Source organism: Urocitellus parryii, chromosome 15 (genome assembly GCF_045843805.1).
Source record: "Urocitellus parryii isolate mUroPar1 chromosome 15, mUroPar1.hap1, whole genome shotgun sequence".
In the NCBI taxonomy this organism is placed as follows: Eukaryota; Metazoa; Chordata; class Mammalia; order Rodentia; family Sciuridae; genus Urocitellus; species Urocitellus parryii.
In genome coordinates, this window is record NC_135545.1 from 8,600,258 (window position 1) to 8,627,953 (window position 27,696).

Consider the following 27,696-nt stretch of genomic DNA (forward strand, 5'->3'; position numbering starts at 1 on the left):
GTCCCTTTCTTCCAGTGGGGTCGGAGTGAAGCCAGAATCAGACAGGCAGTCAGTATAGAGGGGTACATCCAGTCAGGTCGGATCCAGGCGGCTAATTTTGAGTCTGGGAAGTTGAAGACTGTCCCCTGAGGGATTGAAATGTTAATTCCTTCAGGGCCCTTCTGTAGTAGGGACAAATGAGGCAAGGCACAGAAGACAGCAGGACACAGTTTTATTTGCCACAGCCAGGTTGAGGGGGTACAGCCTTTGCTGTATTCAATTAATCCCCTGAACCCCGAGTTCAGGGAGTTTCAGAGTTTTATACCCAGCATGAAAGGGGAGGGGCTCAGAAGTTCACATAAAATCAGCTTTTTTTTCACTGTTCTGGGAAAGTTAACCCTTCAAGGACAACACCTGACTGAGAAGGGGGGAGCTTCTTCTCCCCTCTCCTTCCTCCCCTACCAGCTGTTACCATGGAGCCCATTTGTAACTTATCTTAAAAATGTAACCATCTCTGTGAAGCCCAGCTCAAGGCCAGAGGCCTTGCTTGCACATTTCTTCAAAGTACTATACTGGATACATGTTTGTGAAAAACTAGTAAGGGGGTGTCCAGCACCTAGAGTGCTGGTATCTTCTTGGCCAATGGCCAAGTAAACAGGGCCACAGAAAAATAGGAAGTTTATCTACATTGAACTCTTTTGCAGAGACTCTTTTGCTGACAGTCCTAAAATATAGGGCGTGGCTGCCTGCTTCCTGGTCTTGAGGCCACACATGTGACTGGAATGGCTCCTGGGGATCAGCCAGGAGGCAGTGCTGTGGGCGATGATGGAGGAGGCAGACCACCTCAGGATAGGTCTAGGACTCTTCCACCCTAGTGGACAGCTTGTGCCTTCCCTTATAGACTATGGGGTGGGTGTACACTGAACTTGCTCCACCCCTCTGACCTTTATCCTGATTGGCTCCTGTGCAGTATATAAGCTGTGTGTACTTCCTCATTAAAGGAGATCCTGCTTTGATTGTTCTCCCTGGCATGTCTGATTGTCCTCCCAGGAGGGAGATCTGGGTGTGGGCGGCCAGTGGACCTTTCCTCTCTTGGCTCATCTTGGTTGGGGCGTGCTTTTCCCACTTCTCCCACTGGTCAGGAGGAGACTGGGGCTAAAAACCCTGACATCTGGCGCCCGGAACAGGGACTCCAAACACGGACTCAGAACAGGGACACCAAGAAAGTGTCAAGGAGCCAAGCCAAGTGAGTACTGAGGTAAGGGTATCCCCCGGAAAGATGGGGCAATCTCACACTCCCTGGTTGATGCTTCTCCTGCTTCCCTGTATGGCTGAGGGGAAGGAGGAGGGAGAAGTTTGTGAGAGGGAGCCAAGCAGGCCATCTCAAGGCTCGCCCTGTGCCCCTTTTAGTTTTTTACAAATTTTGACATCCCAGAGCCCCCACTCCACTTTCTTGGGGAAACCAACTACTGAAAAGTTGGGAGATATGGAGCCTGCCTGGTGCCTGGGGTGGGACAAAACCAGAGGAACTAATTCTGTAATTGGGAGGAGAGACTGAGCTGCAGAAGCCCTTTTGCTTTGGGGAACTGCCTCCTTCCTTCCATGCACTGTAAGGAATACTCCACCTCTGTCTATTTAAAAAGGGGGAAATAGGGGGACATTGAATGCAGTAATGTGTCGATATTATAGATTGCTTCTTGGGAATGACCTTGGCTGAATGTGAGTCTACAGGATGATGTTTTATTGTAACAATCTGGTATCTGAATGGTTTTTGAAACTTTGCACAATCTTGCAGTTAAAACTTAGGTTTATGTAATTGTTTAGTTTATGATTTCAGATAATTCATGCCAGAGAACTTAAATATTTAGGATGGGAAACTAAAGAACTGTACTTCCAAGTTGGCGGGTAACTCCCAATCATTCAGTTTTTTCATCAACTTTTGAATTAGGTAGCCTGGGAAGATTTCATTAGGTGTACCAGTGCATTATTAATTTGGGCAAGGATAGTAATCTGTTCCCCTCAGTGTGTAGGATTTAGGAAAGGAAAGTGTTGGATTGGGATGTTGGTCTGGCTTATTGAAATGACATTGAATAACAACAAGTCTTGGAAATTTTTAAAGTTTAATTTTGGATATACATGGTAGTGTGTGGTTCTCTTTGGAATTTTTCAGGTGATGTAATGTAAGTTAATACTACTTTAGGAACTTCAGAACAAAGGAATGGCTTAATGATCCTGAAGGGATTTCTTCGATAGTAGCTTTTATATTATCAAGTAAGATCCTATTTTCAGTTTTATGTGAGCAAGTTTTTTCTAGTGTAGGAAATTTTTTTTTCCTTTGGCAAAACAAGATGTAAAGAAATGAAATTTTGTGAATTGTATCTTAAACTTGTATCATAATTTTCAACATCCAAACCTGGGAATTATGACTTAAGATTAAAATGCCTTGGGCATGAGGCTTCTGCTCAGAATAGCAGTTTTCTCTGCTCCTTCCACACCTCAGCCAGGACTTAAGTTGAAATGCAAATGGAAGAAGGCTGTGAGCTCAGTAGGAGACTGATCTGGGGATAAAAAAAAAAAAAAAAAGGAGGGGGGAAATGTGTCTTTTACCTGAACTCAAACTAGACTAAACCAAAAAGAAAATTGTATGATATTTACTAATTACTGGCCAATCATTTTTTCTAGGACCCTTGCTTTTTCTTAGATTCTGTATTTTTTGAGCTCATGATTTTGATCTTACAGACCTAAGTTAATGTTTTTCTGATCAGTTCTATTAAAAACTGGAGTTTTTAAACATTGCAATGGAGATTTCACTTGAGAAAAGCTACGAGGCCTTGTGTTAAGTGTGCACACTTGTGTTATGTGTTGTATGTCTGTGTGTGCATATATCCATATGTCATGCACATGGTATGAAGATTGGCAGATATATGAGGAGCACTCATGAAAATTTTTAAAAAATGGATCCAAATATCTTTTATTCACATGATTTAAACAGTTAAATTTAAATTGGGTAAACAGATGAAAGTAAAGATGTCTTTAAAATTAAGCTTATCAGTTATATGTTAAAAGGACAAAGATTCCTTAAAACATTAGTTTACCCATAACATTGTGTTTTATTAAGTTTTGTTTCTTGTTTCTAGAGCAAGTAATCTTAAAGAAATTAAACAGCTGGTTAAACAAGAACTGTTATTTTAGAGAATTGTGCTTTGTTAATTCTTTAAAAGCTAAATTTAGTTAATATAAAAACATCAATGTATCAATCTGGTGTTCTAAAGTTGTATGGTAATTTTAGGTGTAAAAGAAAAACAGGTTGGAGATTTGTTTGTATCATTTGATGTTCTATGGCTGGACCTGTTGTCGATGGGGTATGTGGGGTTTTATGTTGAGATATGATTCTTTAATTATAAGAATGAGGGACCATTCTGGACTCTTTGCCTGGTTGTGGCCGGACTCCTCGCTGTCTCCCTCATGGCTTTTGTTGTGGCCACGGGGATGGGAACTGGACTTGTTGGCCTCAGTGCACCATGTTGTCAGCACTACTTCCAATCTCAACTCAATTCCTTGGCTGTGGTAGTCCTCCAAACCTGCCTACCGCCTGAGAAGGAGGACTAGGTCTGTTCCTAGAGGAGGAGTGCTGTTTCTATTGGGCTCCTCCAGTTTCTCAAGGATTGAGCCAGAACTGTTCAACTGATGGTGTTCGGGCAGCAGTACTCCATCTTACAAGATACTGACTGTGAACCCTATGAGGTTGGCCATGGCCCCTACTGAGATGTGCAGATGTAAGCCAGGGGCAGAGCCATCTCCCTTCCTTAAGGCTTCCCATTGGGCCTGCAAGCTCTGCAGGTAGGATTGCCCGAAGAGCTAGAGTGGTAGTGAATGACAGGTAAGATCACCAGAGGGGGACAACCTAAGACAGGCACACTCACGAGTAAGGCAAACACCTGCTAATAAAACGAAAAGGGGGAGATGTAGGGCGTGGCTGCCTGCTTCCTGGTCTTGAGGCTGCACATGTGACTGGGATGGCTCCTGGGGATCAGCCAGGGTGCTGTGGGTGGTGACGGAGGAGGCAGACCACCTCAGGATAAGTCCAGGACTCTTCCGCCATCATGGACAGCTTGTGCCTTCCCTTACAGACTATGAGATGGGTGTACACGTGAATTTGCTCCACCCCTCTGACCTTTATTCTGATTGGCTCCTGTGCAATATATTAGCTGTGTGTACTTCCTTATTAAACGAGATCCTGCTTTGATTGTTCTCCCTGGCATGTCAGATTGTCCTCCCAGGAGGGAGGGCTGGGTGTGGGCGGCCAGTCAACCTTTACCTCTCTTGGTTCATCTTGGTTGGGGCATGCTTCTCCCACTGGTCAGGAGGAGACTGGGGCTAAAAATCACAACATTTTTTCAGAGACTCTTTTGCTGACAGTACTAAAATCAGCCATGGTGAAGCAGGCTTTTCTGTGGAGAAAGGGGGTGCCACTTCAATTCCCCCCTTTAATGATGCTCCCATAATTTAGTCCTTTAATTTAAGAGCATCACTACCATTATCTTGGCTTAAAGCCTTATATAATGCCAAAATCTTAGTTGTTGTCTTCCTTTCAACAGCAGCTTCTATAGTGGACCTGATACTTTAATCCACTGTGGAGCCAAACATGGGAGCATTGAACAGATTAACAGCAGAATATCCACTACACCAGTTAAGCTTTTAAATCTACAAGAGTTGAAAACCATCTTCTCAAAGCCTATTTGGGACCCAAACTTTAATGCCCTTCTAGGTATGAACTAACATGTGGTAGTTCTCTTGTGTTGTTGGCTATATTCTTAACCATTTGTTTATTGTCATCTATTTGGATGCAACAATCTGAGCTGTTGAACTCTCCACATATTTCTATTTCCTCAACCAGTAGGTAATCTAATGCTAAGCAGTTCTGATAGTTAGCCACTCGCATCTGGTCTGTTGTATGGCTAGGAGGTCAAAGGCTGTGGCAGTCTGATTAATAATAATTTCTAGTATAGCTTGTAAGTGAATAATTATGTTTAACATGTAAATAGGAGTTCTAAAGCTCCAACTGCCATTTTGTGCCCAGGTAGTGAGACCATAAGTGGCAATAATCCTCTGGGGTGGCCCGTTACCTTCACCCCAAGATCGGTGACCTCCTGAATCAAGTTTCTTTCCAATGGACCTCTTTTTCTTTTCCAGTCATCCATCTATAGCATTCCTCTGGTGGGACAGGTCCTAAATACGTGTTTTACCACCTCTTAGTTATAGTGGATTGTCCTGACACATGGTTCACATGATCTCCATGGTTGGAATAGGAGTAGGGCAGAATCCCTAAGGTTATCAAAGGAAACCAAACTAAATAATAGAGAAATGTTTTGGTTAGCGTAGGTTAAACAGCATAAATTAACAAAGCCAAACTAATAATACCACACAAATTCTAGAAAACTTATATAAGCCAGACAAAAAGCATAAGTGAAATTTTGTTACCCAGAGTCCAATCAGAAGGAGTTACTGTTATCAAACCAGTAGCAAAAACCAAACAGAGAACTGTGTATATATCTAGAAGCAAGGGGTGGCAATGTATTACTGTCTTAGAGGTTGATAGAGTTCATTAGTCCTGGTGGGAAGTTTATCTTTCACAGGGCATTGATCAGCTAGTCCCTCCTGTGTGGCTGAAACAGGGCCGTAGTCTCCTCAAGCTTTGGCCATGTGTAGACTAGTCAGCTTCAGGAGTGACGGGAGCAGGGCTGTTGTCCTTCTGATCCTCAAGCTTCTCCAGTGCTTCTTTCTTTTTCTAGACAGTCAGCTTCAAGGGCGTGGCAGCATCTGCAGAGCACTCCCGGTCTGAAGATGCAGGCGTGAGTCTGGTGTAGTGAATCCAGGGACCTATCCCTGCAAACTTTATTGCAGTTGGGGTGGATAAAATAACAGGGAAAGGACCCTTCCAAACAAGTTCAGGGGTTGAATATTTTATTCTTTGACCCAGACTCAACCTCCAGGCTTGAAGGAGTGTGCACCTGGGTCAAACTTACTGGCTCTCTCTCTCTAACCCATTGGTTGAGAACGTAATACCTGAAGCATTAATTTTCCTACCTCTCTTAAGTCTCCCTGTAGTCTCCTAATAAGGGGGGGGGGGTCCTCCCATATATTATCTCAAAAGAAAAGAATCCACTCCTCATAGTAGGAGTGGATCTAATCCTCAACAGTGTAATAGGGAGAAATTCATCACAATGTAATTGAGTCTCCTGACACAGCTTACCTAATTGAGCCTTAAAATACTGTTCATCCTTTGAACTTTATAAGAACTCTGCAGCCTATAGGCAGTATGTAACGGTCATCTGATGTTTACACTCTTGGTCAGTAATCATATCACCTGTGCCCAAAAGCTGGCCCATTGTCTGAGCCAATAATTATTGGGACACCAAATCTGGGAATTATTTCCCAGAGAAGCATCCTAGTATCTCCCTAGCCTTTTCAGCATGGGTGGGAAAGGCTTCCACCCAGTCAGAGTGGGAGTACAAAAAACCAAAAGTTACTTATAACCCTTGAGCGTGGTAGTTCAGTGAAGTTTACTTCCAAGTCTTCAAAAGTTGCTCCTCCTATAGTTTGGATTCCTGGTGGAAGCTCTGGGCCCTGACAAGAACTGTTGTGAGCACAAACCTCACATTGTTTGCAGATCATCCAGGTGTTGCTTGCAAGCCAGGGGACATAGAAATGTCGACTCGGAACTGTCTCAAGTGCTGTATGTCCAACATTTTTTCCTGCGAAAACTGTGTTGATAAAGGCTGGGGCTAGAATCTCTGGGATGGCTATGTGGCCATCAGAAAATCTCCATCATCCACCTGGGAGAAAATTTCCTTTTTCAGCCTTAAATCACTTTCTTTCATGTTGGGAGTATGTTGGCTCCCTTTCTGTTAGCTAGTCGGCCAGGCAGAAGGGCAGCATTTAAACCTGGGACTGGATTTTCTTCCCTTTTCTTGCCGACAGCTAACCTGGACTCTCTGTCAGCTCTCCGGTTGCCCTGAGAAACCACAGTGTTTCCTTTTTGATGACCTCAGCAATATAAAATCACAACCTTCCTGGGAGCCCATAGTGCATCCAAAAGTTTAAGAATTTGTTGCCCATACTTCATGTCCCCCCTTTTTTCCTCCCTAGTTAATTAGCCTACATAAGGCCTTATGAACATCTAGGGTAGCAAACTCAAATTTTGAGTCTATGTAAATATCCACACAGAGTCCTGCTGTCAACTGAGGTGCTCGAATCAAAGCAATAAGTTTTACTTTTTTGTGCTGAAGTTCCCTGAGGCAGAGGTTTTGCCTCGACATTAAAGTCCAGAGTGACCACTGCATATCCAGCAAAACATACCCCATCTTTTATAAAACTGCTTCCATCTGTGAAGAACTCTACATCAGCGTCCCCAAGGGCTGGTCTGCCAGGTCTGGTCTGCTGGAGAACACTTCACCCATGACCTCAACACATTAGTGATCAGGTTGTCCAGGTCCAATGGGCAGCAAAGTTGCTGGGTTTAGAGTTCTGATGACCTCAATGTGAATAAGTGGGTTTTCACATAACATGCTCTGATATTTGACCATTCCATCATTAGTCAACCAGCAGTGTCCTTTATATTTGAACAATGTTAAAATTAAATGAGGAACTCTGACAACCAGTTCTTGTCCCATGGCCAGTTTATCAGCTTCCAACACAAGAAGAGCTGTGGCTGCAAGGGCCCATAAACAAGGTGGCCAGCCCTGGGCTACAGAGTCCAGCTGTTTGAACAAATAGGCCACTGGACAGTGCCATGTCCTCAGCCTCTGAGTCAAAACTCCCACAGCCACTCCAGACAGATCATGGACATACAGAAAGAAAGGCTTCATGAGATCAGGGAGCCCTAATCCAGGTGCTTATTTAATGCCCTCAAAGGCCTTTTGCTTAGTTGGCCCTCACATCAGAGGATCTCGTTCTCCCCACTTTGTGGCTTCATAGAGGGGTTTTGCCATGACTGAAAAGTTAGGGATCCATATATGGCCCAACCTAGTAGCCCCCAAGAATTCTCTAGTCTGATGGCAGGTTGGAGGGACTGGAATTAAGAAGATCTCCTATTTCTTTTAAGGTTTAGTGGTTGTTCTGTTCTGTTGTTAAATCAGATGGTAACCAAGGTATTTGACTTTTTCTTGATAGATGTGGCCTTTTAAGTTAGAGTCCAGTGCTGTCGCAAAGATGGTGTACTCAAGTACCTGGGAGAACTGTCATTTAGGGAAGGGAGACATACATAGAGCCTCTGGTGCTTTAAGATGCAGGAATTTTTTGTTATCTCCCTGTGCAGGATCTTGGCTGCTGGGATTCTCCAACTCTCAAATCTCATGTAAATCTTAGCAGAGACTGATGACCTGGGACATCACTTGTGTAAAAGACACCTATGTCAATCTTGCTGTGGGCCATCTGCCAAGGTTGGAGGGCAGCAGTGCCATCCCGTGCAGGTCCCAGTGTGGCAGCCACATTGTGCCCACCTAGCTGTTGCTCTTTGACTGTGTGGTTTTCTCCTCTTGCCAGGTGGGAGCTGCTCTAATGGTATATAGGAACTGCCCCGCTTGTGTTTTTCTTCAGTATGCCTGGGTACATGGGACTCTGTGGCCCTTCCTGCTGGTGCTTCACAGTGTGTGGCTTGGAGCCGGGTGACATGTCCTTTTGGAGTGAGGACCCTATGGCCCACTACTGGCTGTTAACATGAACATATTCCGGGTTCATTTGGGGCTTGCACCAGCTGAGCCCTCTGGTGCTGGGTCTCGAGCATCAGGTGCAATTGTGTGTGTCTATTGGAGCCCTGTCATATTCACCAATCATCGACTTCCCAGCAAGTGGGAATCAACTGAAAGGAGGGGCAAAACAAATGGACCCAGGGGCCAAAGGCTTGGGGAAAGCATTCATTCCTTCTCTGTTCAAGTCTCAGCTTTTGAGCATGGCAGTGGGTGCTTGCCCACCGGGGCCACTGGAGGCTTCCCCTTTTGTCTGGCCACACTTTTTTTCCTTATAATCATTTGAGCCATTGGCTTTGTTCTAGTGAGACCCGCCTTTGAGTGACCTCTGGGTTTGTAAGGAGATCCATCCTCCTCTTTATCTTTCTGGTCTGCCTGTCATTGAGTCTCTGGATCTCGAATGAAGAAAACTGTGGTGCCCTCCTTAATCAGCTCACTGTCAGACTTTTCATAAAAGTCTTCTAGAATTGTAATTTTTGGCAAATGGCTCTCTGAGCCTGTCCCACAAAGGCTGCACTGATCATCTGTTGCTTGCACCTGTGCATTATTTCACTAACAAACTTGCACTGTGGCTGCAATGTTTGTATGGTGTCCCTCCTCCCTTGGGCACCTCTGGGCAGGGAGAGGGGTGGCAGCGGCGGTGGCCTGGACACTTAGCTCTGAGTCAGTTGGGCACATCTCTTTTGATCATTGCTGCCAGTTTCATAGGGCAGAGGGGCCTTAGGCAGATATAGGGCCCAGTTCAGGGCTATGGAGGGTGTGAGAGGGAGATGCTGGAGCAGCAGGAGGCTTATCTGGGCTCTGTTTGTCTGCAGATGTGCTCAGCTTAAGCTGGGGCTCAGGGCTGGCTCCGATTCCTTCTAACTCTTAGTTATAGACAGTGTGTTCTATTATCTTTTTTATATTCTTTTAGACTTTCTATGAGGCTTCTTGACATCTCTTTACCTTTAGACCTTCTTCTTTGTTAGGGCCCCATCCTAGGTCTGTATAATGGGCTGCACCAGATCAGTCCTGGCCCAGGGCTTCTCCGTGGAGGAGGGAGCATGATTTCTCCAGCTTATGAGCTCTGGGTGGAGAAAGGCTGCACACATAACGTCCTTGTCTCCCTTGGGTGTTTCCCTCTGGTCAATATGAGCAGGTCCTTTAGTCCCTTGCAGGGGCATCTGGAGAGTCATATGGGCTGTGGCTCTGGTCTTGGGACAAATCTCCCGCCTTATTCTTGGGAGGTGAAGAGTCTTTGGTCCTAGGAAGCCTCTGGCTCTGAGGCCATCACAGAGGAAGGAATGGCCAGTACTGGGGCCATCATTTGTTGCCTCTGAGGACGAGGGGCCTAGGGGACAGTCTGCTGTCCCAGTGTCTTGGCAGAGTTGGTCCTGGGTCCTCTTCTGGCTCACTGGGAAAACTGTTCCCTTTCCTGTTTTTCTTAGTCAGGTTTCCTGTTTAGCTACTTTCCGCTGGGTCTTAGAGTCCACCTGCTCCTGGCTAACATCAGCTTGGACTGTCCATCTAGACAGGCTCTCAACCAAGGGGACTGTTTCTGTACTATCTCTTGACAGCAATCAATGTAAGAGAAATAGTTCAGGGGTTTCAAAACAATCAAAGGACCTCAGCAATGACTCTCTCATCTAAAGATCCTTCTGGTGGCCAGCCCACGTCTTGGGTGAGCCACTCTAATTCACAGAGTATGCCACCTTTGTGGAGTGAGTCTCACCCACAGTTACCAGGAAAACCTTCCTAAAGGTCTCTAACACACGTTTCAGAAGGCTCAGTTTCCTTAGTGTGCCTCCCGTGGTCCACCCTGCATCGGTGTCGCACACTGAGAACAAAACACACTTAGGACAAGACTCGCTTCGTCCATCTCTGGCCGCTCCCCTAGCGGGGGGCTTAGGGCCCTCTTAGCCTTGCGGGTGGGTATCAACCCCGACCTGGAGCTTTCACCTGGACTTTGGTTGGTGAAATTCCGCCATAGACTGTATGAGGGGCCACGAACCACGGATCAGGACTCTGCACTCGCTTCGGCCCTCAGGTTGGGTTGGAACCCTTCCCTTTGTCCATCTCATCCACACTTTCACACACTTTCCCACAGACATGGCCAGGACAGAATTTCTATTCTGCCCAAATTCCAACAATTTCAAACCAAACAGAAAAGGGAGTCACGGTGGGTGTCCCCTCTGCTCACTGACCCCGAACAGAGACTACTCGGGTGACCCCCCCCCCCCCCCCCCCCCCGGTCCCTTTCAGCTCCAACCACTTTGGAGGTTACTCGGGACCCAACAGAGGGTGATCAGGCCTCTCTTCCACCCACTTAGGCCTCGAAGGGGAAGTCAGGTGGGCTGCAAAACAAATGGACCCGGGTCCTACCTGTTCAGCTGGGCGGTGCTCCAAACCCTAATTCTGGTTCCTGTTGCCTGTGGGTCCCGTTGTGCTCCAGGGTGGCAGCCCCAGGGCACTGGGTGAGTGGATCACTCTTCAGGCCAAGAGTGGCCTGGGCGCGCCAAGTGGAATGCTGTCCCTTATCACCCCAGGGAAGCTGGTCCCTGGAGACAAGAGAGGCACAATAGCCTTCCTTACCTCCTCCATCCCATCTGGGTCACCAGAAATGTTGTAGGGACAAATGAGGCAAGGCACTGAAGACAGCAGGAAACAGTTTTATTTGGCTGCAGCCAGGTTCAGGGGGCACAGCCTTTGCTGTAATCAATTAATCCCTTGAACCCCGAGTTCAGGGAGTTTCAGAATTTTATACCCAGCGTGTAAAGGGAGGGGCTCAGAAGTTCACATAAAAGCAGCTTTTTCTCTCACTGTTCTGGACAAGTTAACTCTTCAAGGACAACACCTGAGAAGGGGGGAGCCTCTTCTCCCCTCTCCTTCCTCCCCTTGCTACCTGTTACCATGGAGCCCAGGTGGTAACTTCTCTCCTCTTAGGAATGTAGACATCTCTGTGAAGCCCAGCTCAAGGCCAGAGGCCTTGTTTGCTCATTTCTTCAAAGTACTCTACTGGATACGTTTGTGAAAAACTAGTGAGGGGGCTGTCCAGCACCTGGAGGGCTGGTATCTTCTCAGCCAGTGGCCATGTAAACAGGGCGACTCGAAAATAGGAAGTTTATCCACATTGAACTCTTTTGCAGAGACTCTTTTGCTGACAGTCCTAAAATCAGCCATGGTGAAGATTTTTGGAGAGGCCCAGTTAAGACTTTTCCATGGAGAAAGGGGGTGTCACTTCACTTCCTCCACCCTTATCAAGAACCTGCCCCTGCTCTAACCTGTTGCCAAGGTAAACTGTCCCGGGAATTTCCCCTCCCTACAGGGAGCTGCAAGGTTGTTAATGTGAGCTTGGCTGCACCATCCTGCCCTTCCTCCTTCAGCCCACCTTTTCCCACCTTCTGGCCACCCACCAAGCATTCCTGGCCTAGTCACACCTGCAGGAAGGAGAAAGGCTAGGGGGAAGGCAGAAGAACCAAGGCAGCCTAAGACATTAAAAGGGCAGAACACCTTGCTTCTTAGGATACCAGCTAAGTCCCCTTCTCCCTAGGGGAGAAGTCTATGTTACCCCTTTTTAAATAAGCCCTGCTTTGTATGCTTGCCTCACGGTGCTTCTCTAAGGTTCAAATTTCAACTGGTAGGGAAGCAGGACTTGTCACTGATAACCAATAGTGTCAGGAGTATGTCCTGACAAACATTATTGGCATTTTTAAATGCTAGCTGTTTAACTATGAATTCTGAGGTGTTTGAATTTCTGATCGACCTGTTAGCTGCCAGGTACAGGTGTGCTACAAAATCGGAGAATTCTTCTTCTGATCCCTGTTTTATCTGGCTAAAATCTAACTTCTCTTGATCCCAGGAAGGTGTCTCAAACCATTCTATTTTGGCACATGCAGTGATCTGATCATAAATGGCTAGATCATAATTCAATTGTCTCTCTAGGTCTGCAATTTCTCCAGTTCCCTTTACTGTTACCAAGGCATCAAAGCCTTGCCTCCTCTGTTTCTCTCAGCCTGTTTGGTACAATAATCAGTCCAGTGAGATCACCAAAGGAGATAATCACCCCCAGAAAGGCAAACATCTGTCATTGATTTCAGTCATTTGGGGTAGAGTCTCCTGGAATAACAAATCAAGCAGGCTTTGCACAAAGGGAGAGTTTGGACCATCGGTACCGCATGCGCTTCTGAGCCCCTTTAGTTCAGTCTTCAGGTGAACTGCAGCGTGCACACGGACATGCTGGCTTTGTTAGTCAATCTGCCTCAAAGACTGGAAAAAGCTGGAAACCTGTCATGTCTTCCCCTGCTTCCTGCGCTGTTCTAAGGCCACATTGTAGGGGGTGAGCATGGCGACCTCCAGGTCAGAGTAATTGTTGATCCCCTTTCTCCCAGAAGAGAGTGGCCGAATTCAGATGGCGGGTGCCAGGCCAGCTAGATGTAATTTAGGGAACTTCTCTCCTCCAGGTGTTCCTCACCTTCTGACTGAGTCCCCTCAGGTTGTGACTCTTTTCATCTATAGCTTCCTGTCCATGTTGTTCCCCTCCATTCATCTGCTTGGCTGTTAGTCATCATTTTGGGAAAGCACACAAACCCCTCATTGTTGGTAAAGATCCTCCTGGAGCGCTTCTCTTCCGGGAGTTCAGGTCCATGACACACTGAACTATCACCTCCAGTCCCTGAAATGGCACAAACTGTGACCTCCAACCTCTAGGAGGCTCATACCCTGTCCTGCCCAGAGAGGGACCCTCGGCCAATAAAGAAGTAACAGCCCACTCCCCCCCTGCTCCCCCTCATCCCCTGCTGAGCCCATAAATATCAACACCCTGCTCGAGCTCCCCCCCCTCTCGACCCCCTTCTCTTCTGTGACCAGCTGATGTGGTCCCGCTAATAAAATCTCGGACAGGTAAACAGTTGTTTTGCTTGTTGAATTCACGGAGCCTTTCCACCACTCCCTATAAACCTTTCCAGCAGCCCCCATGTTGAGTAGACTAATACCGCAGGAAGAAGAGGCAAGGTCCTCCTCTTGTACACCTAGAACAGTGAATATGTAGGAGGATCTTGTAAACGTATATTTGATTAATGAATGCTCCAGCTAATTCATTAAAGGAACCCACTGATGTTTTATACAAAATAACAACAGCCTGGATCAAGATCAAGCTGGGAAATGACTGATTTAGACTGATTTTCCATTCTCTCCTTTGCCTTCGTTTATGGTGATACGTATCATGAGAAGTCCCCAAGATGTCGGTGTGTCAGGTTACTATGTTTGGACTATGTCAAGACTTTCTACAAAAGCAGTCATTGGAACAATATTTTCAATGGTTCATCTAAGGCACCTGTGAGTGTACGTGACACAGATCTGCTTCCTCTACTGGACTTTCTCCTAATTTCGGGTGTGCCTTTTGTATTCTTTTTCTGTGAGAAAAGAGAAAGAGACAACTCTTGACCCTGTGAGTCTGGCTTGTTTCAAGAAGCATGCTGGTCTCCAGTTCCATCCATTTCCCTGCAAATGGCATAATTTAGTTCTTTCTGACTGAGGGAAATCCATTGTGTATGCATAGCACATTTTATTTATCTATTTGTCAGTCAGTGCACTCCTAGCTGGTTCCATAACTTAGCTGCTGTGAATTGAACTGCCATCAACCTGGGTGTGCTTGTGTCACTATAGTGTGTTGACTTTAATTCTGTTGGATTAATACCAAGGAGCTCTGTGACTGGATCATGTGGTTTCTCCATTCCTTGTCTTTTGAGGAAACCCAGTACTGATTTCCGTGGTGGTTGTGCTAATTCCTATCCCAATAGTGTGCCAGTGTTCCTTTCACTCATATCCCTGCCAGTATTTATTACTATTTGTGTTGCTGATGATTTTTATCCTAGCTGGAGTGAGATGCAATCTCATTGAGAAACGATGGTTCATTTGCCCATGTATTGATTTGGTTATTTGGTTTTTGGTGTTAAGCTTTTTAATTTCTTTGTATATTGTGGATATTAATCCTGTGTCAGAAAAGTGGCTGGCAAAGATTTCCCCCATGCTGAAATCCCTCACTCCTGTCCCATTTTTTTGCTGTGTGAAAGGTTTATAACTTGATGCCATTCCACCTATCAATTCTGGGTTTTCCTTCCTGAACACAACGAGTCTTATAGGAAGTTGTCCGGTGCCTATTTATTGGAGTGTAGGTGCTATGTTTTCTATGAATAGCTGCAGTGTTTATGGTCTAATTCCTGTGTTTTTTGATCCCTCTGAGTTGATTTTTGTGCAGAATTTAGCTTCCTTTTTCTACATGTAGATAATCAGTTTTCCAAGCACCATTTATTAAATTGGCAGCGTTATCTCCAAGATTTGCTCTTTGTTAAGAATCACATGACTCTATCTATGGGTTTGTCTCTTTGTCTTCTATTCTAATCTGTTGATCTATGAATCTGTTTTCATATTAGTACAATGTTTTGTCACTACATACCTTTGCTATGATTTTTCTACCAATGACATAATTTCATTCTTCTTTATGGCAGAATAAAGCCCCTGGTACATATACATACCCTATTTTTAAATCCATTCATTGGTGGAAGGTTGATTCCTTAACTTGGTTAGGGGACTCTCACTGGCATAAACAGGGGTGTGCATGTGGTGCTATACAGGATGCTGACTTGAATTCCTTTGAACAAATGCCCAGGGGTGTTAGAGTTGGGTCACGTGGTGGCTCCATTCCTGGGCTTTGGAAGAACCTCCCTCCCTATCTCCATAGTGGCTGTGCTAATTTCTCTTTCCACCAACAGTACATGGGTGCTCTTTCCTCCATGCCCTCACCAAAATTTGTTAATATCCTTGATACTTGACATTCTAACTAGAGATGAAATCTTACTGTAGTTTTAATTTGCATTTCACTGATTGCTAAGAATATAAAACATTGTTTTATATATATGTTGACCATATATATTTCTTCTTGTGGGAAATGTATGTTAAATCTATTTGCATATTTAGACATTGAAGTAGTTTTTGTTGTTAATGGGTTTTTTTAAATTTTTTTTGAGTTTCTTTTATTTTTACTTTCTGTAAGAGTAGCCAGCAAAGATTATCTCCCATCGTTTAGCATCTTTCTTTGTATACCTCTTTCATTGCTGTGCAAAACTCTTTTAATTTGGTGTCTTTCTATTTGTTAATTCATTGCTGTATTTCCTACATTTTTGGAGTCTTATTGAGGAAGTCAGTGTCTGCAACTCTTTGTTGGAGAGTTGACCCTATGTCTTCTTCTAGCAGTTAATAAGTTTCTGGTCTGACTCTAGGTCTTGACCCATGAAGTTTTGACTTTTATATGAAGATGAAGTACAGGATCTACTTCATGAATTTCTTGGGGAATCTCTCTGGGTGACATGTTTGGAACACCCCAGCTAAAGAATGAGACGGGAAGAACAGATGGTAGCAGTACAGTGAGAGCCTCCTGTGCCACCAGGGATGACTGCAGACCGTACACAGCAGGCACTCGAGGGCACTGGGGATATCTGTTGCCAGTGCAGCACTGAAGCAGGAGTCACCCAGGGTTTTCCATGTACAGCGGCTTGAACTTGGTTATCACTGAGAACAAGCATACCGCAGCACAGAGCTGGACACAGGGTCACTCAGAGATTGCTCTAGTCCGGTGGACTGTGGACTCTGCTGTCCCTCAGACATAAGAGTGGTCCAGGACAGGGCATGGATAGAAGTTCAATACTGAGTTTGGACTCTGGTGACACTGTGGGATCCAGCAGAAAGCATAACTTGGATCACACCTGGTGACAAATGTAGGCCAGCAGGTGATTCAAATGAACTATATGTAAGTGTCACCACACTCTACACACAGGGACCCTTTCCAATAAATTTAACCATTTTATCAAAAAAAAAAAAACTGAACAGTCAATTCTCAGAAGACGAAATACAAATGGCCAACAAATACATAAAAGAGGTTCCACCTCCCTAGGTGTCACAGATATGCAAATGAAAACTACATTGGGACATCTACTCACACTAGTCAGAATGATGAGCATCAAGAACACAAATAACGAATGCTGAGGGCGGGGAGGGGGAAGGTGCCTCATCCACTGTGGGTGGAACTGGAAATTAGCACAGCCACTCTGGAAAGTGTGAGAAGATTCCTCAAAAGACCAACGGAACCCCAGGTGACCCAGCTATTCCATTCCTTGATATTTATCCTTCTCTAAAGCCAGAATACTGTAGGGACACAGCCACATCAAGGTTTATAACAGTGTCACTCACGAGAGCCACGTTTTTGGCACTAGCCCAGGAACACATCAGCAGGTGGATGGATTAAGAAAATGTAGGATATAACTGTGATTGCTATAACTTTTAGAATTATCTGGCAATACTAGGAATAAAACAAAAGTCATGAAAAAGTGTCTCCTTTTTTAAAAAGGTAGCTCTTGTGGCTGGGCTTTTGAATCCGGGGTAGAGGACTTGTCTAACATATGGGAGGCCCTGTGATTGATCCTGAGCACCACAAATAAATAAATAAATAATAAATAAGGAAAACAAAGTTTTAAAGAAAATATATCTTTCAATTAAAAAATTAGCACTCTTTCCTCATGTACATATCTTTCTCTCTGTCAGAGAACTGATTATCCCCTTCCAATTTTGCCTATTGGATCCACTTTTCCTTCAGCCAGAATGCTACTCATGCTCAATTGTTGGTCATTCTCCACAGGATACACTCAGCAGTCTGTGGCCACATCATATTTAGGGTCAGTATCAACAGCCCCTAGTGTCATACACAAGTGCTCAGTCAGGTAATACACCCAAGGATTAACAGGAAGCGTGGAAAATGTTTTTTTCTCCTGATTTTCATATGTTCTACATGAAACTCTGTTGCCTTCTACGTGGGGTCTATGTCAGCCATTAGGATTCCACTGGTTTCCCTTTTAGCTGACAGAAGCCCATGGGGACTGATGAAAATGTCAGTGTTCTTTAAGCAATTCTAGGATCAGCAGATCCCTTATTTATGGGCCCCCGGGATGGGCGTGTTGCTGGAACATGTGAAGCTGTAGGCCGCGCAAGTCCCCTGGCACTGAGAGTGCTGGACCAAGGACGAGGCAGAGCTTTGATGGATCCTTGATGTGGTAGACAGGAAAATTCTCTAAATCAGCCCCTAAATCCTGACAGCATGAAACCTACTCCCACAGGTTAATCAGAAGGAAAGGGAGGACTGGACCCTGGAGTCAGTGACAGTCCACCCTCCTATCTGCTGACTCTGAAGCAGGTTCCTGCCCTTCAGCCTGAGAGTCTTCAGTCCACTGTCCCTCTGTCTGCTTCCAGGCTATTATTTATACACTCTATCAGTCGGGTGCATGTGAAAAATCTACTTTGAAAACTCTTCAAATGCAAATAAATGAGAAAGAGTGGCTTTCTCAGGTCTCGGGGATTCAGCAGTGGGGTTATTTTGCAGCACTTGCCAAGGCGTCCTGTTGTGAGATCATGTGGAGGTCACAGGGCTCATGTTCTCTGAATGAGTCTAAAACTGATCAACACAATGAAACTTTGTACTACCAGTCACAATTTGTTTTTAGATCCAGTTGAGCTGATAACAAAAAAAGTTAATGATTCTTTCAAATTGTTAATGATTCTTTTTGAATTTCCTTAAAGTAACACTGGGTTTAAAGTCCAATCTCACTATCTCCCACAAGGTCGAAAGGTGTGAACCTCAGCACCGGGCACAGAGGAATCATCATCATGACAGATGGCTACCTGTGGTTTGAAGGGTTACCTTTCCCTTCTATTGATTACAGCTATGAAGGCCTAAAAGAAGCATGTACTAAATTTGTGATAAAGGATGAAGATACAGTAATTGCGTCATACCCTAAGTCAGGTAAGGAAACTAGAAAGGAACTATCCAGGAGAAAGCCGAGGGCTGTGTTCCTCACCTGCTCAGCAGATGGAGTTCATGACCTCTACAGCCAGTGAGCCCTGCTTGGGGGACGAAGGGGCAGTGCCCCAGGCCACTACCATTCAGACTAGGACACAGTGACATAAGTGCTCAGCAGGGATCAGCTAAGCTACTGCAGGAAGATACAGAAGTGAATCCTAATGACATCCAGGCATCTGTGTGGTGGCCTGGGAGAGAGGGTGGCAGAGAGTGACCAGTGAGCACTTAAGGGTGAAATACCAGCTCCATAGAAATGAAAGAGGGAGTGGGAGGCCACAGGGTGAAGAGGGGGATTTTAGAGCAGGAGGGTCAGCATGGACAAGGGCTGGAATCAGACAAGAGCCTGAGAAATTCAAGGGACTGAAAGGACATGCATCATAAATCTATGTGGTGGGCCTGGGGGCAGGGGCATTGCAAACAGAGTGAGGATTGAGGCCAGTGTCCTTGGAAGGGGCACTGTGCTGGGAAGTCAAGGGAAAGGGGGACATATAAAACTGATCTCAACAAATAGCCAAGAGGTGGAAGAAACCTAAAATCCTTTCATAGATGAATGCATAACAAAATGTGATGTGTTAATACAATGGAATACGATTCACCCTTCACAAGGAAGAATTATCTGATACATTCTACAACATGAAGCAATCTTGAATGAGTCATGCTAAATGCAACATTTTGGGCACAAAGGGACAAATACTATAGGATTCCACTGGTGTGAAATACCTAGTGTTCATAAAAAAAGCATCATGGGTTCCAGAGACCAAATATGGAGTAACAAGGGAAATGATGTTAATAAGCTGAGAGTTTGAGTTTTTCAAGGATAAAAGTATCTGGACATTGTAAGAGCAAAATCAGGAATGTGCTTAACACTGCTTAGCACTACCCGTGTGCATGCTTAAAATGGGCAAAGTTTATGTTATGGTAAAGTTTATATTATGCATTTTACCATCATTTTTTGTTCTCAAGTCATGTTGAAATGAGTGACCATCACTTTTACTTTCTTATCTAGGAACCCACTGGTTGATTGAAATTCTCTGCCTGATCCACTCCAAAGGCGATACCACATGGATTCGATCTGTGTCCATCTGGGATCGTGCACCCTGGTTAGAGATAGATACAGGATACAAAATGTTAAAGGAGAGAGAGGGCCCACGGCTCCTGGCCTCTCACCTCCCCTTCCATCTCTTCCCTAAGTCTTTTTTCACTTCCAAGGCCAAGGTCAGTGCCTAATGTTTGATCAATGCTTTTTCCCTTTATCTGCCTAGATAACCCCTGCAGATCTTGCTGGGGTTGTGCTCGCTGGGTAGGTTGGGTGAGACCTGGGATAATAGTTTAGGTTGATGTGACCACAACCAGACCACACTGAGTGCAAGAATGTGGGACATTGCATAGATTATTCTAGCCTGAATTCAGGTGTGAAGGGACTGGCTAAAGTCAGAATCTTAGAAAACTACAGTTCCTGTGTAACCTGAATTATAATTGCAAGAACACTAGAGTATCCCAGCTTTGCAGCTCTTTAAGATGTCAGCCTGTATTAATTCAATAAAAGCCTCCTGCCAGGTAGGTGGAAGCAGAGAGGTCAGTGTTGCCCACATGGGGAGCGGAGCACAGCACACATTGATAAAGCATGAATCCAGGGGCGGCTCAGGACTGGTGGCCAGCTATGTCTCCATGGCAGCCCAGGGCATGCCACTGTGTTTTGTGATTAGCAGCCACTGCAGCCTCCCTCTGGCTGACAGAGGGAGAAAACTATGGCACAGACCAGAGATATCCCAGATCTCTTGGTCAACAGACTCTTTGTTGAAAAATACCTTTGTAAAGTGTTTGTTGACTTCTAAACTTTTCCAGGTTTTTTTTTAAACATCACCAAGAAATCTAGAATACTAATCTCCACTCTTGGAAATGTCATAAAGTATATAACAGTGAGCCTGCTCCAATAGACCCATATCCATGTCTCCTGTTGGGTTACTTTAACCCCTGCCCAATTCAACTGAGGTCTAAGGAGACCTACCCTCCAATAATAACACCAGGAAAGTTGGTGCAGATACAAAGTCAATTATGATGTTCAAGTACAAAATAGTGAGCGTGTGTGTTTGTGTGTGTGTTCACTAATCTTCAACACCAGCCTCTTAATATGTACATATGTACACAGTTAGGCAACTATCCCCCAACCAGACTAGAACATTCCTGCTGTCCAGACAGTTCCCAGGCTCCTTGTACCCATCAGTGCCCACCACCTGAGGGAAACTCCCCCTGCACTTCAGCTGCAGATGGCTTTGGTGTATATCTGTATTTTGTATAAGGCATCCGTGCTGCATGGATGTCCTGTCTGTGAGCTTCCTCCATGGTCTTGAGTGTGAGAATGACTGTGTGTTGCTATGAAGGTGAATATACCATCATTGATCAATTCATTCTGCTGTTAATGATCATTATGGCAAAGCACACAAGTGCCTCACCAACACCATCTAGAACTTTCCTGAAGGCTCCCAGGTTGGGTAACCTAATGTCCTAGAATGAAGAGGCAAGGTCTTCCTCTTCTATTCCTATAATGGGAAACTAAATGTGTATTTGATGAACGAATGCTATAAATAATTAATTAAATGAATCCATTGATGTTCAGCAGATATTAAGTAGGAACTGCCTGGGTAAAGAGGAAAATCAAGGTGGGAAAGGACTGATTATTACTGTTTTTTTTTCTTTCTCTCATTTTCCTTCATTTAAGGTGATATATATCATGAGAAATCCCAAAGATGTCCTCGTGTCAGGTTACTATTTTTGGACTACGACAAAATTTTCTAAGAAACCAGAGTCACTGGATCAATTTTTTCAGTGTTTCCTCCAAGGCCACGGTGAGTCTCTGACCTACAGATCTGCGTCCACACTGCTCTCCTAATTGTGTGGCATGACTTTTGTGCTCTTTTCTGTGTACGTCCCATGTATGAGAGAAAACAGACAACCCTTGACTCTGTGAGCCTGCCTTCCTTCAATGAGCATGCTGGTCTCCAGTTCCATCCATTTTCACACCAATTTGTGTCTTCACACATGTACTTTGGATAATAATGTCCATCACATTCCACCATCATTTCTAACCCCAAGCACACTCCCTTCCCCTCTCACCCCTCTTCCCTATCTGGAGTTTGTCTGTTCTTCCCATGCCCCCCCTCCTACCCCACTATGAATCAGCCTCCTTATATCAGAGAAAGCAGTCTGCATTTGATTTTAGGGACTGGCTAAATTCACTTAGCATTATCTTCTCTAACTCCATCCATTTATCTGCAAATGCCATGATTTTCTCTTTTATTGCTGAGTAATATTCCACTGTGAGGTGTTAAGATTTTTGAGTTCTTTATACATTCTGGATATTAATCCTCTGTCAGAAGAGTAGCTGACAAAGACTTTCTCCCAATTTTTCAGCCCTCTCTTGTCTCCTTACCATTGCTGGAAAAAAGCTTTTTAGATGGATGCCATTCCTCTATCTATTCTTGGTTTTGTTTCATGAACACGAGGAGTCTTGTGGAGGACGTTGTGCCTGCACCTGTGTGTTGTAGTACAACCATTGTTTTCTACTAGTACTTATGGGGTTTAGGATCAAATTCCTGTTTGCTGATCCACTTTGACTGGAATTTGTTGCAGCATTTAGCTTCATTCTTCTACATGTTTTCTTAGTACCATTTATTAAACAGACTGTGTTCTCTCCAATTTTAGCTTTTGGTGTCTTTGTTATGAATCAGATGATTGTATCTGGGTGATTTGTCTCTCTCTGTGTTTTCTATTCTAATAAATTGATCTTTATGTCTGTTTTATACAGCACAATTTTGGGGGGATTAGACCCAGTGCTTTGCAACACCAGTCAAGTGCTTTACCACTGAGTATCATTCTCGGCCCTTGATCATTATTTTTATTGCTGAAAATGGCTTTGCATTTTTGTTTTTCATGAAAATTGTGGGACTATTTCTTCTATTTCGGTGAAGAATCTCATTGGTATTTGATGGAGATTGCACTGAATTTGTAGATTTCTTTTGGAAATGTGGCATTGTTTAAATTCTGGTTATCCATGAACATGGAAGGGATTTTCACATTCTAGTATCTTCTTCGATTTCTTTCTTCAGTGTTCTATAATTTTCATTCTAAGAGGTGTATCTGCTCTTTGGGTGGAGTAGTATGCCAAGGGTTTGTTTGTTGTTGTTGTTGTTGTTTTTCTGTTTCTTTGAATTGATACCAGGTACTGATCTCAAACCAAATAATTACTGAGCAATATTTCTTTTCCATTTTTATATTTTATATATAAATAAGGTAGTCTCGCTGAGGTCCTTAACTCTGCTAATTTGCACAGGCTGATTTGAACTTGCCATCCTCCTGCCTCAGCCTCCCTAGCTCCTGGGATTACAGGTGTGCCCCACCACACCTGTTTACCTAAGTATTTTTTGAGACCATTGTGAGTGGAATTGTATTTTTGGTTTCTTCCTCAGCAGATTCATTATTATTATGGATTTTTCTATGATGATCTTGTATCCTCCTACTCTGCTGAATGTGGTTATCAGTTCTACAAGGATTTGGGGGCAGCTTTGGGGTCCTAAAACATAGCATCCTATCATCTGCAAACACTGATAATTTGGCTTCATTCTTTCCAACTGTATTATCTTGATCCCCTTCTCTTGCCTGACTTGTCTGATTAGAGTTCCCAAACTTCTGTTTAATGAGTGGTGAGAGTGCACATCCTTGCCTTGATCTGGTTTTAGGAGAAATGCTTCCAGTTTCCCAGGTTAGCATGATGTTGGCTTTGGGTTTGTCACATGTAACCTTTAGGATGCTCAGTCATATTCTTCTCTCAAGGTAAAATCTACTGACGTGGTGAAATACATTTATGAATTTGCATATGGTGAACCAGACTTACATCCCTGGGATGAAATCAATGTGTCTTAAAGTATAATCCTAAAGTGTCAACACACCATGCCCTGTGTATAATCTTAATAGAATGTGCTAACATTTTAATAAGGTTTTCTATCTGTGTTCAGAGGAATATTGGGCTGTTGTTTACTTACATGATATCTTGTCTGCCTTGGGTGAATATGCTACTGGTTTCATAGAATGAATTCAGAAATGTTCCCCTCTCTATTTCATCACCTTGTTTGAGGAGTATTTGTCAATTATACATGAATCAAGCTGTCAGGGTGTTAGAGTGACATGAATGGCACAGCCCTGTTTCAGCAGTGTGTCACCTGCACCCCTGTGCCTGCCCCACAGTGCCCTATGGATCATGGTTCGAGCACATTCGTGGCTGGATGTCCATGAGAGACAGGGAGAACGTCCTGCTGCTGAGTTATGAAGAGCTGCAGAAGGTGAGCACCTGTCAGATCCAGCGCCCGCCAGCTCCTGACCATCCTTGCTCCCTCTAATGTCCGTGGTCCTCAGTATCTGCTCTCCGACTTTCTGTAAATTGTAGCCTCCTGAGGGTCACTAAGAGGAGATGAGCCCTTGGTCTCCATTGCCGTTTCTTCACTGATCTGCCCCCAAATGCAAGCTCTTCTTTCATGTCTTCAAAGTTTTCCATCTGGCAACATCTCAAGGGCCCTTCCACACACCCAGGCTGAGGGCAACGGCTTATGCTAGCACCTGTGGCTGCCAAGGTTTCTGTGTGCAGGACCTAGGATGCTCACAGAAACCTCATCATCAGAAGGGACTGGGTAGAAAGCATTAATCCCAGAGTTGTGTCCACCTGTCTGGCTTCTCCCCTTGACTGGCCAGGTGAGATGAAGGAGAGATGTCAGTTTGTGTAACTCTTGTGAGAGGTCAGGGGCTGGAGTAATCCTAATGGCTTACAGATGAAGCTCAGCACTGGTGGGCTGGGTGCCGGGTACAGCTGGGTAACAGAAATGACTTCTAATGACCTGTAGCACAGCGTGGCCACTATAAACAATGATAATCAATAATGCATTTCAAAATAGCAAGGGAAGAGGATTTTGAATGTTTTCAACTAAATCAATGATTTATGTCGGAGTTTGTGGATGTGCTACTTTACAGATTGGATCATTACACATTGAATAGATACTCATTCTAACTTTATTTTTCTGTTATCGTAGAGGAATGGCACACTGACTTGCACATAGATGTCCACTTCTGGATGTGAGTTTAAGAGCACCAAATGTAATTAATACATTTAAATTACATAATAAATTAATGTAATTTAAAATATCTAGAAATTTTTTCAGAATTGTTAAGCAATGTAAGAAAAAAACCCTTTCTGTTTCTCCCTCCTTCTGACACCCATAGCAGTCTCCTCTCCTCCTGATGTCATTCCTCTCCTCTCCCCCGATCCCCCAGCCCTCCTAACACCTTCGTTCCTATCCTCCCTTCTCCACTGTGATTCCCTCTCATAGACTCGCTCTTTGTTGTTCACCTTTTAGGACCCAAGAAGCACCATAGAGAAGATCTGTCAATTCCTGGGAAAGAAGTTAAATCCAGAAGAACTGGACTCAGTCCTCAAGAATAGCTCCTTCCATGTCATGAAAGAAAACAAGATGTCCAATTTAGAAACGTTGCCTGAAACTCATGTTGATAAGGATTTCAAAATTACAAGAAAAGGTAAAAGCTCTGGTTTCAGAATGTGTGAGAATACTTGGAGGGAATTCTTGTGTTTCCCACCGGACCCTTAGGGTTAGGGTGTTTGAACATATTGACTTGAGTGATTCATAACCAAGGAAACCTCTCATGTGCCTTGTGGAAAAATGTATCCACGGTTCTGGGAGGGGCTGCCGTCCCTGGAGACAGCCAATTCCTCCAGGGGAGGAGAGTGCATCTTGGAGATGGTCATGTCTGGGCCACACCACTAGTGACTTACCATAGAGAACTGCCCTAAAGAAGAGATACATAGAGAATGAGCCAATAGGTGAAGTAGGGACTGGGTCATTTGTTATGAGACATTGGAAGGCCTCCTTCCTGTGAAGAAAGATGAATTATATCTACACTTCAGTTTCATGTCTATTGAAAATCTACTGCATGTACTCACAGAACCAGTTTTTCCAAAATTCACCCAGTTTACATGTATCTGAAATGGCAATCCATGGAGTATTTATACTAAATGCTTCACAAGATATTCAAAAGATCAGGATTCTTGCCACAGAGTGAGGCTGGAGCACAGAGCCATAAAACAGGAGTGGGCTAGGGGTGTACCTCAGGGGGAGAGCCCATGCCTAGCAGAAGAAGTCAAGAAAGCTTGTTCTAATGACGAATGTATCAATGAACATGGGTGTAAGAATCCTTGGTTATAGGATAACAATTACATATTAGACATTCCTGTTTATATTCATATGAGTGTAATGTTTACATGCATATACAACAGATATTGTTGTATTTTCTGTTAGTTAATTTGATTGGCCTGGTATGTGAAAATGAATTCCTATGATACATAAAATGGCACTATAATCAGATAAGGAAAGGGTCTGACTTATGCCCGTAACTTTAGCTTCCATTTGACCCCCAACACTTTCCCACAGGGTAACCCTGACAGGGTACTGTTTAAACTCTGTTCTGTAAAACAGGGTATTATGCTAGTATATTACTCATTCTTTTTTGTTTTAAATAACTGAGAGTGGAATGCATTACGATTCTTATTACACATTTACAGCACAAGTTTTCATATCTCTAGTTGTATATAAAGCATGTTCACACCAATTTGTGTCTTCATACACATACTTTGGATAATGATATCTATCAAATTCCATGGTCATTTTAATCATTTTAAAAATTATTTCTTAAACATTTACTGTGTCATTCCTTGAAGTATTAAATCTTATAAAGTCTATAAATTTTTTAGATGTCCTAATATTTGAGAAATGCATACCATATGAACATTCAAAAAAGAAATGCATAGAACATATCATTTTGGTCATTGAAGTCAGCAAGGTTGGATTTGTGTGGTTAGAACTGAGAGCCCCACTGAGTCACTGCACTGTTAGCCTAACAGTTGAGTTAGGCTAACGGACATGACATAATGTGTCTGCTAGGACAGCACTCTGGTGAGGAGCAGGAAAGGTAAACACCCTGAGGAGGGGGCAGCCTGGCAAGCTTGAGGCTGAATCAGAAGACTGTGTCATGGAGCAGAGAGACCCAATGGGCAGTCCCAGGATGGAGTCTGAATCAACAAGGAACCTACACCTAGAGCCTCAACATCACCAGGGAACTTGGCTGAAGGAGACTGGAAATCTGGGGAGACATGAGCCAGAAGTGACTGGAGCCACTGGCTCTGCCAATGGATCCACATGGTGCCATGTGCAGAAGAACTTCTCACAGAGAAAAGTTAAAGCACAACACTAGTTGTGACCTGCTCTGATCACCAGGTCAGAAATTTTGTTGTCTTGCATCAAAGTGCTCAAACCCAAGTGGTCAGAATTAGTTATAGTCCAGATCTTCTGATTTACACCCAGCCTCACTGCGTATGGATTCTGAACAGCTTTATTTGAAAAGGGAGGAAAGTCTGGACACACTTTCCAGACAGGTAGAAGGGGAAATGAGCATGGTGGCCAGGCAGGAGAAGGCCTCACCAACGACCCAGGGGTCACTCTGCTGTCTACACAGAGCAGGGAGGAGGTCTCCATCTTAAGACCTATCCCTAGATCTGATCTCTGTCTACTTCATCTTTTCCAGGCATCTGTGGGGACTGGAAGAATCACCTCACAGTGGCCCAAGCTGAAGCCTTGGATAAATTATACCAAGAGAAGATGTTGGGTTTCCCCAAAGAGCTGTTCCCATGGGATTAGTGTCCAAAAATTCTGGATCTTTTATAAATACTAACATTGTTTCCTGTCTTGGGATATTTACAGGATTGGGAGGTTCTTAATATAAAAAACCATTCTATGAGAAAAGGAAGGAAAAGATAGGATAACATAAAGAAGCAATGAAATATAAAATAATAGATGAGCAAAAGGAAGTCTAGTTGGTCAGAGGAAGGAGAATGGGTAAGGGGGTACACAGGAGAGAAAGAGGGATCGTGACATAAAATTGATTGCATGGATTACTTTTTACTGAAGAACTCAACACTATGTATAACAATACAGCTGTGTCAAAAAAAAAAAACCAATTTGCCATTCTGCT

At 44.1% G+C, this 27,696-nt stretch overlaps 1 protein-coding gene across 3 annotated transcripts; it reads left to right on the forward strand.

Annotated features, from left to right (window-relative positions):
- The first annotated feature begins 1,132 nt into the window (after positions 1-1,132).
- LOC113178018 (sulfotransferase 2A1-like) lies at positions 1,133-27,696 on the forward strand. Of its 3 annotated transcripts, none has more exons than XM_077793269.1 (7): positions 1,133-1,237; positions 18,371-18,552; positions 19,616-19,824; positions 21,329-21,455; positions 23,851-23,945; positions 25,011-25,188; positions 27,250-27,696. In XM_077793269.1, the coding sequence occupies exons 2-7, from the start codon at positions 18,417-18,419 to the stop codon at positions 27,360-27,362; spliced, it is 858 nt and encodes a 285-aa protein (XP_077649395.1). In that variant the 5' UTR covers positions 1,133-1,237; positions 18,371-18,416; the 3' UTR covers positions 27,363-27,696. The 3 variants fall into 3 exon arrangements, with proteins under 3 accessions (XP_077649395.1, XP_077649397.1, XP_077649396.1); XM_077793271.1 differs by lacking the exon at positions 27,250-27,696 and adding an exon at positions 26,610-27,240; XM_077793270.1 differs by having other exon boundaries at positions 1,143-1,225.

Coding starts and splice junctions, on each gene's coding strand:
- LOC113178018 (XM_077793269.1), top strand. CDS start 18,417: ATGACAGATGGCTACCTGTGGTTTGAAGGGTTACCTTTCCCTTCTATT. Junction 19,825..21,328: donor TTTTCACTTCCAAGGCCAAG/GTCAGTGCCTAA, acceptor CCTTCATTTAAG/GTGATATATATCATGAGAAA. Junction 21,456..23,850: donor GTGTTTCCTCCAAGGCCACG/GTGAGTCTCTGA, acceptor CCTGCCCCACAG/TGCCCTATGGATCATGGTTC.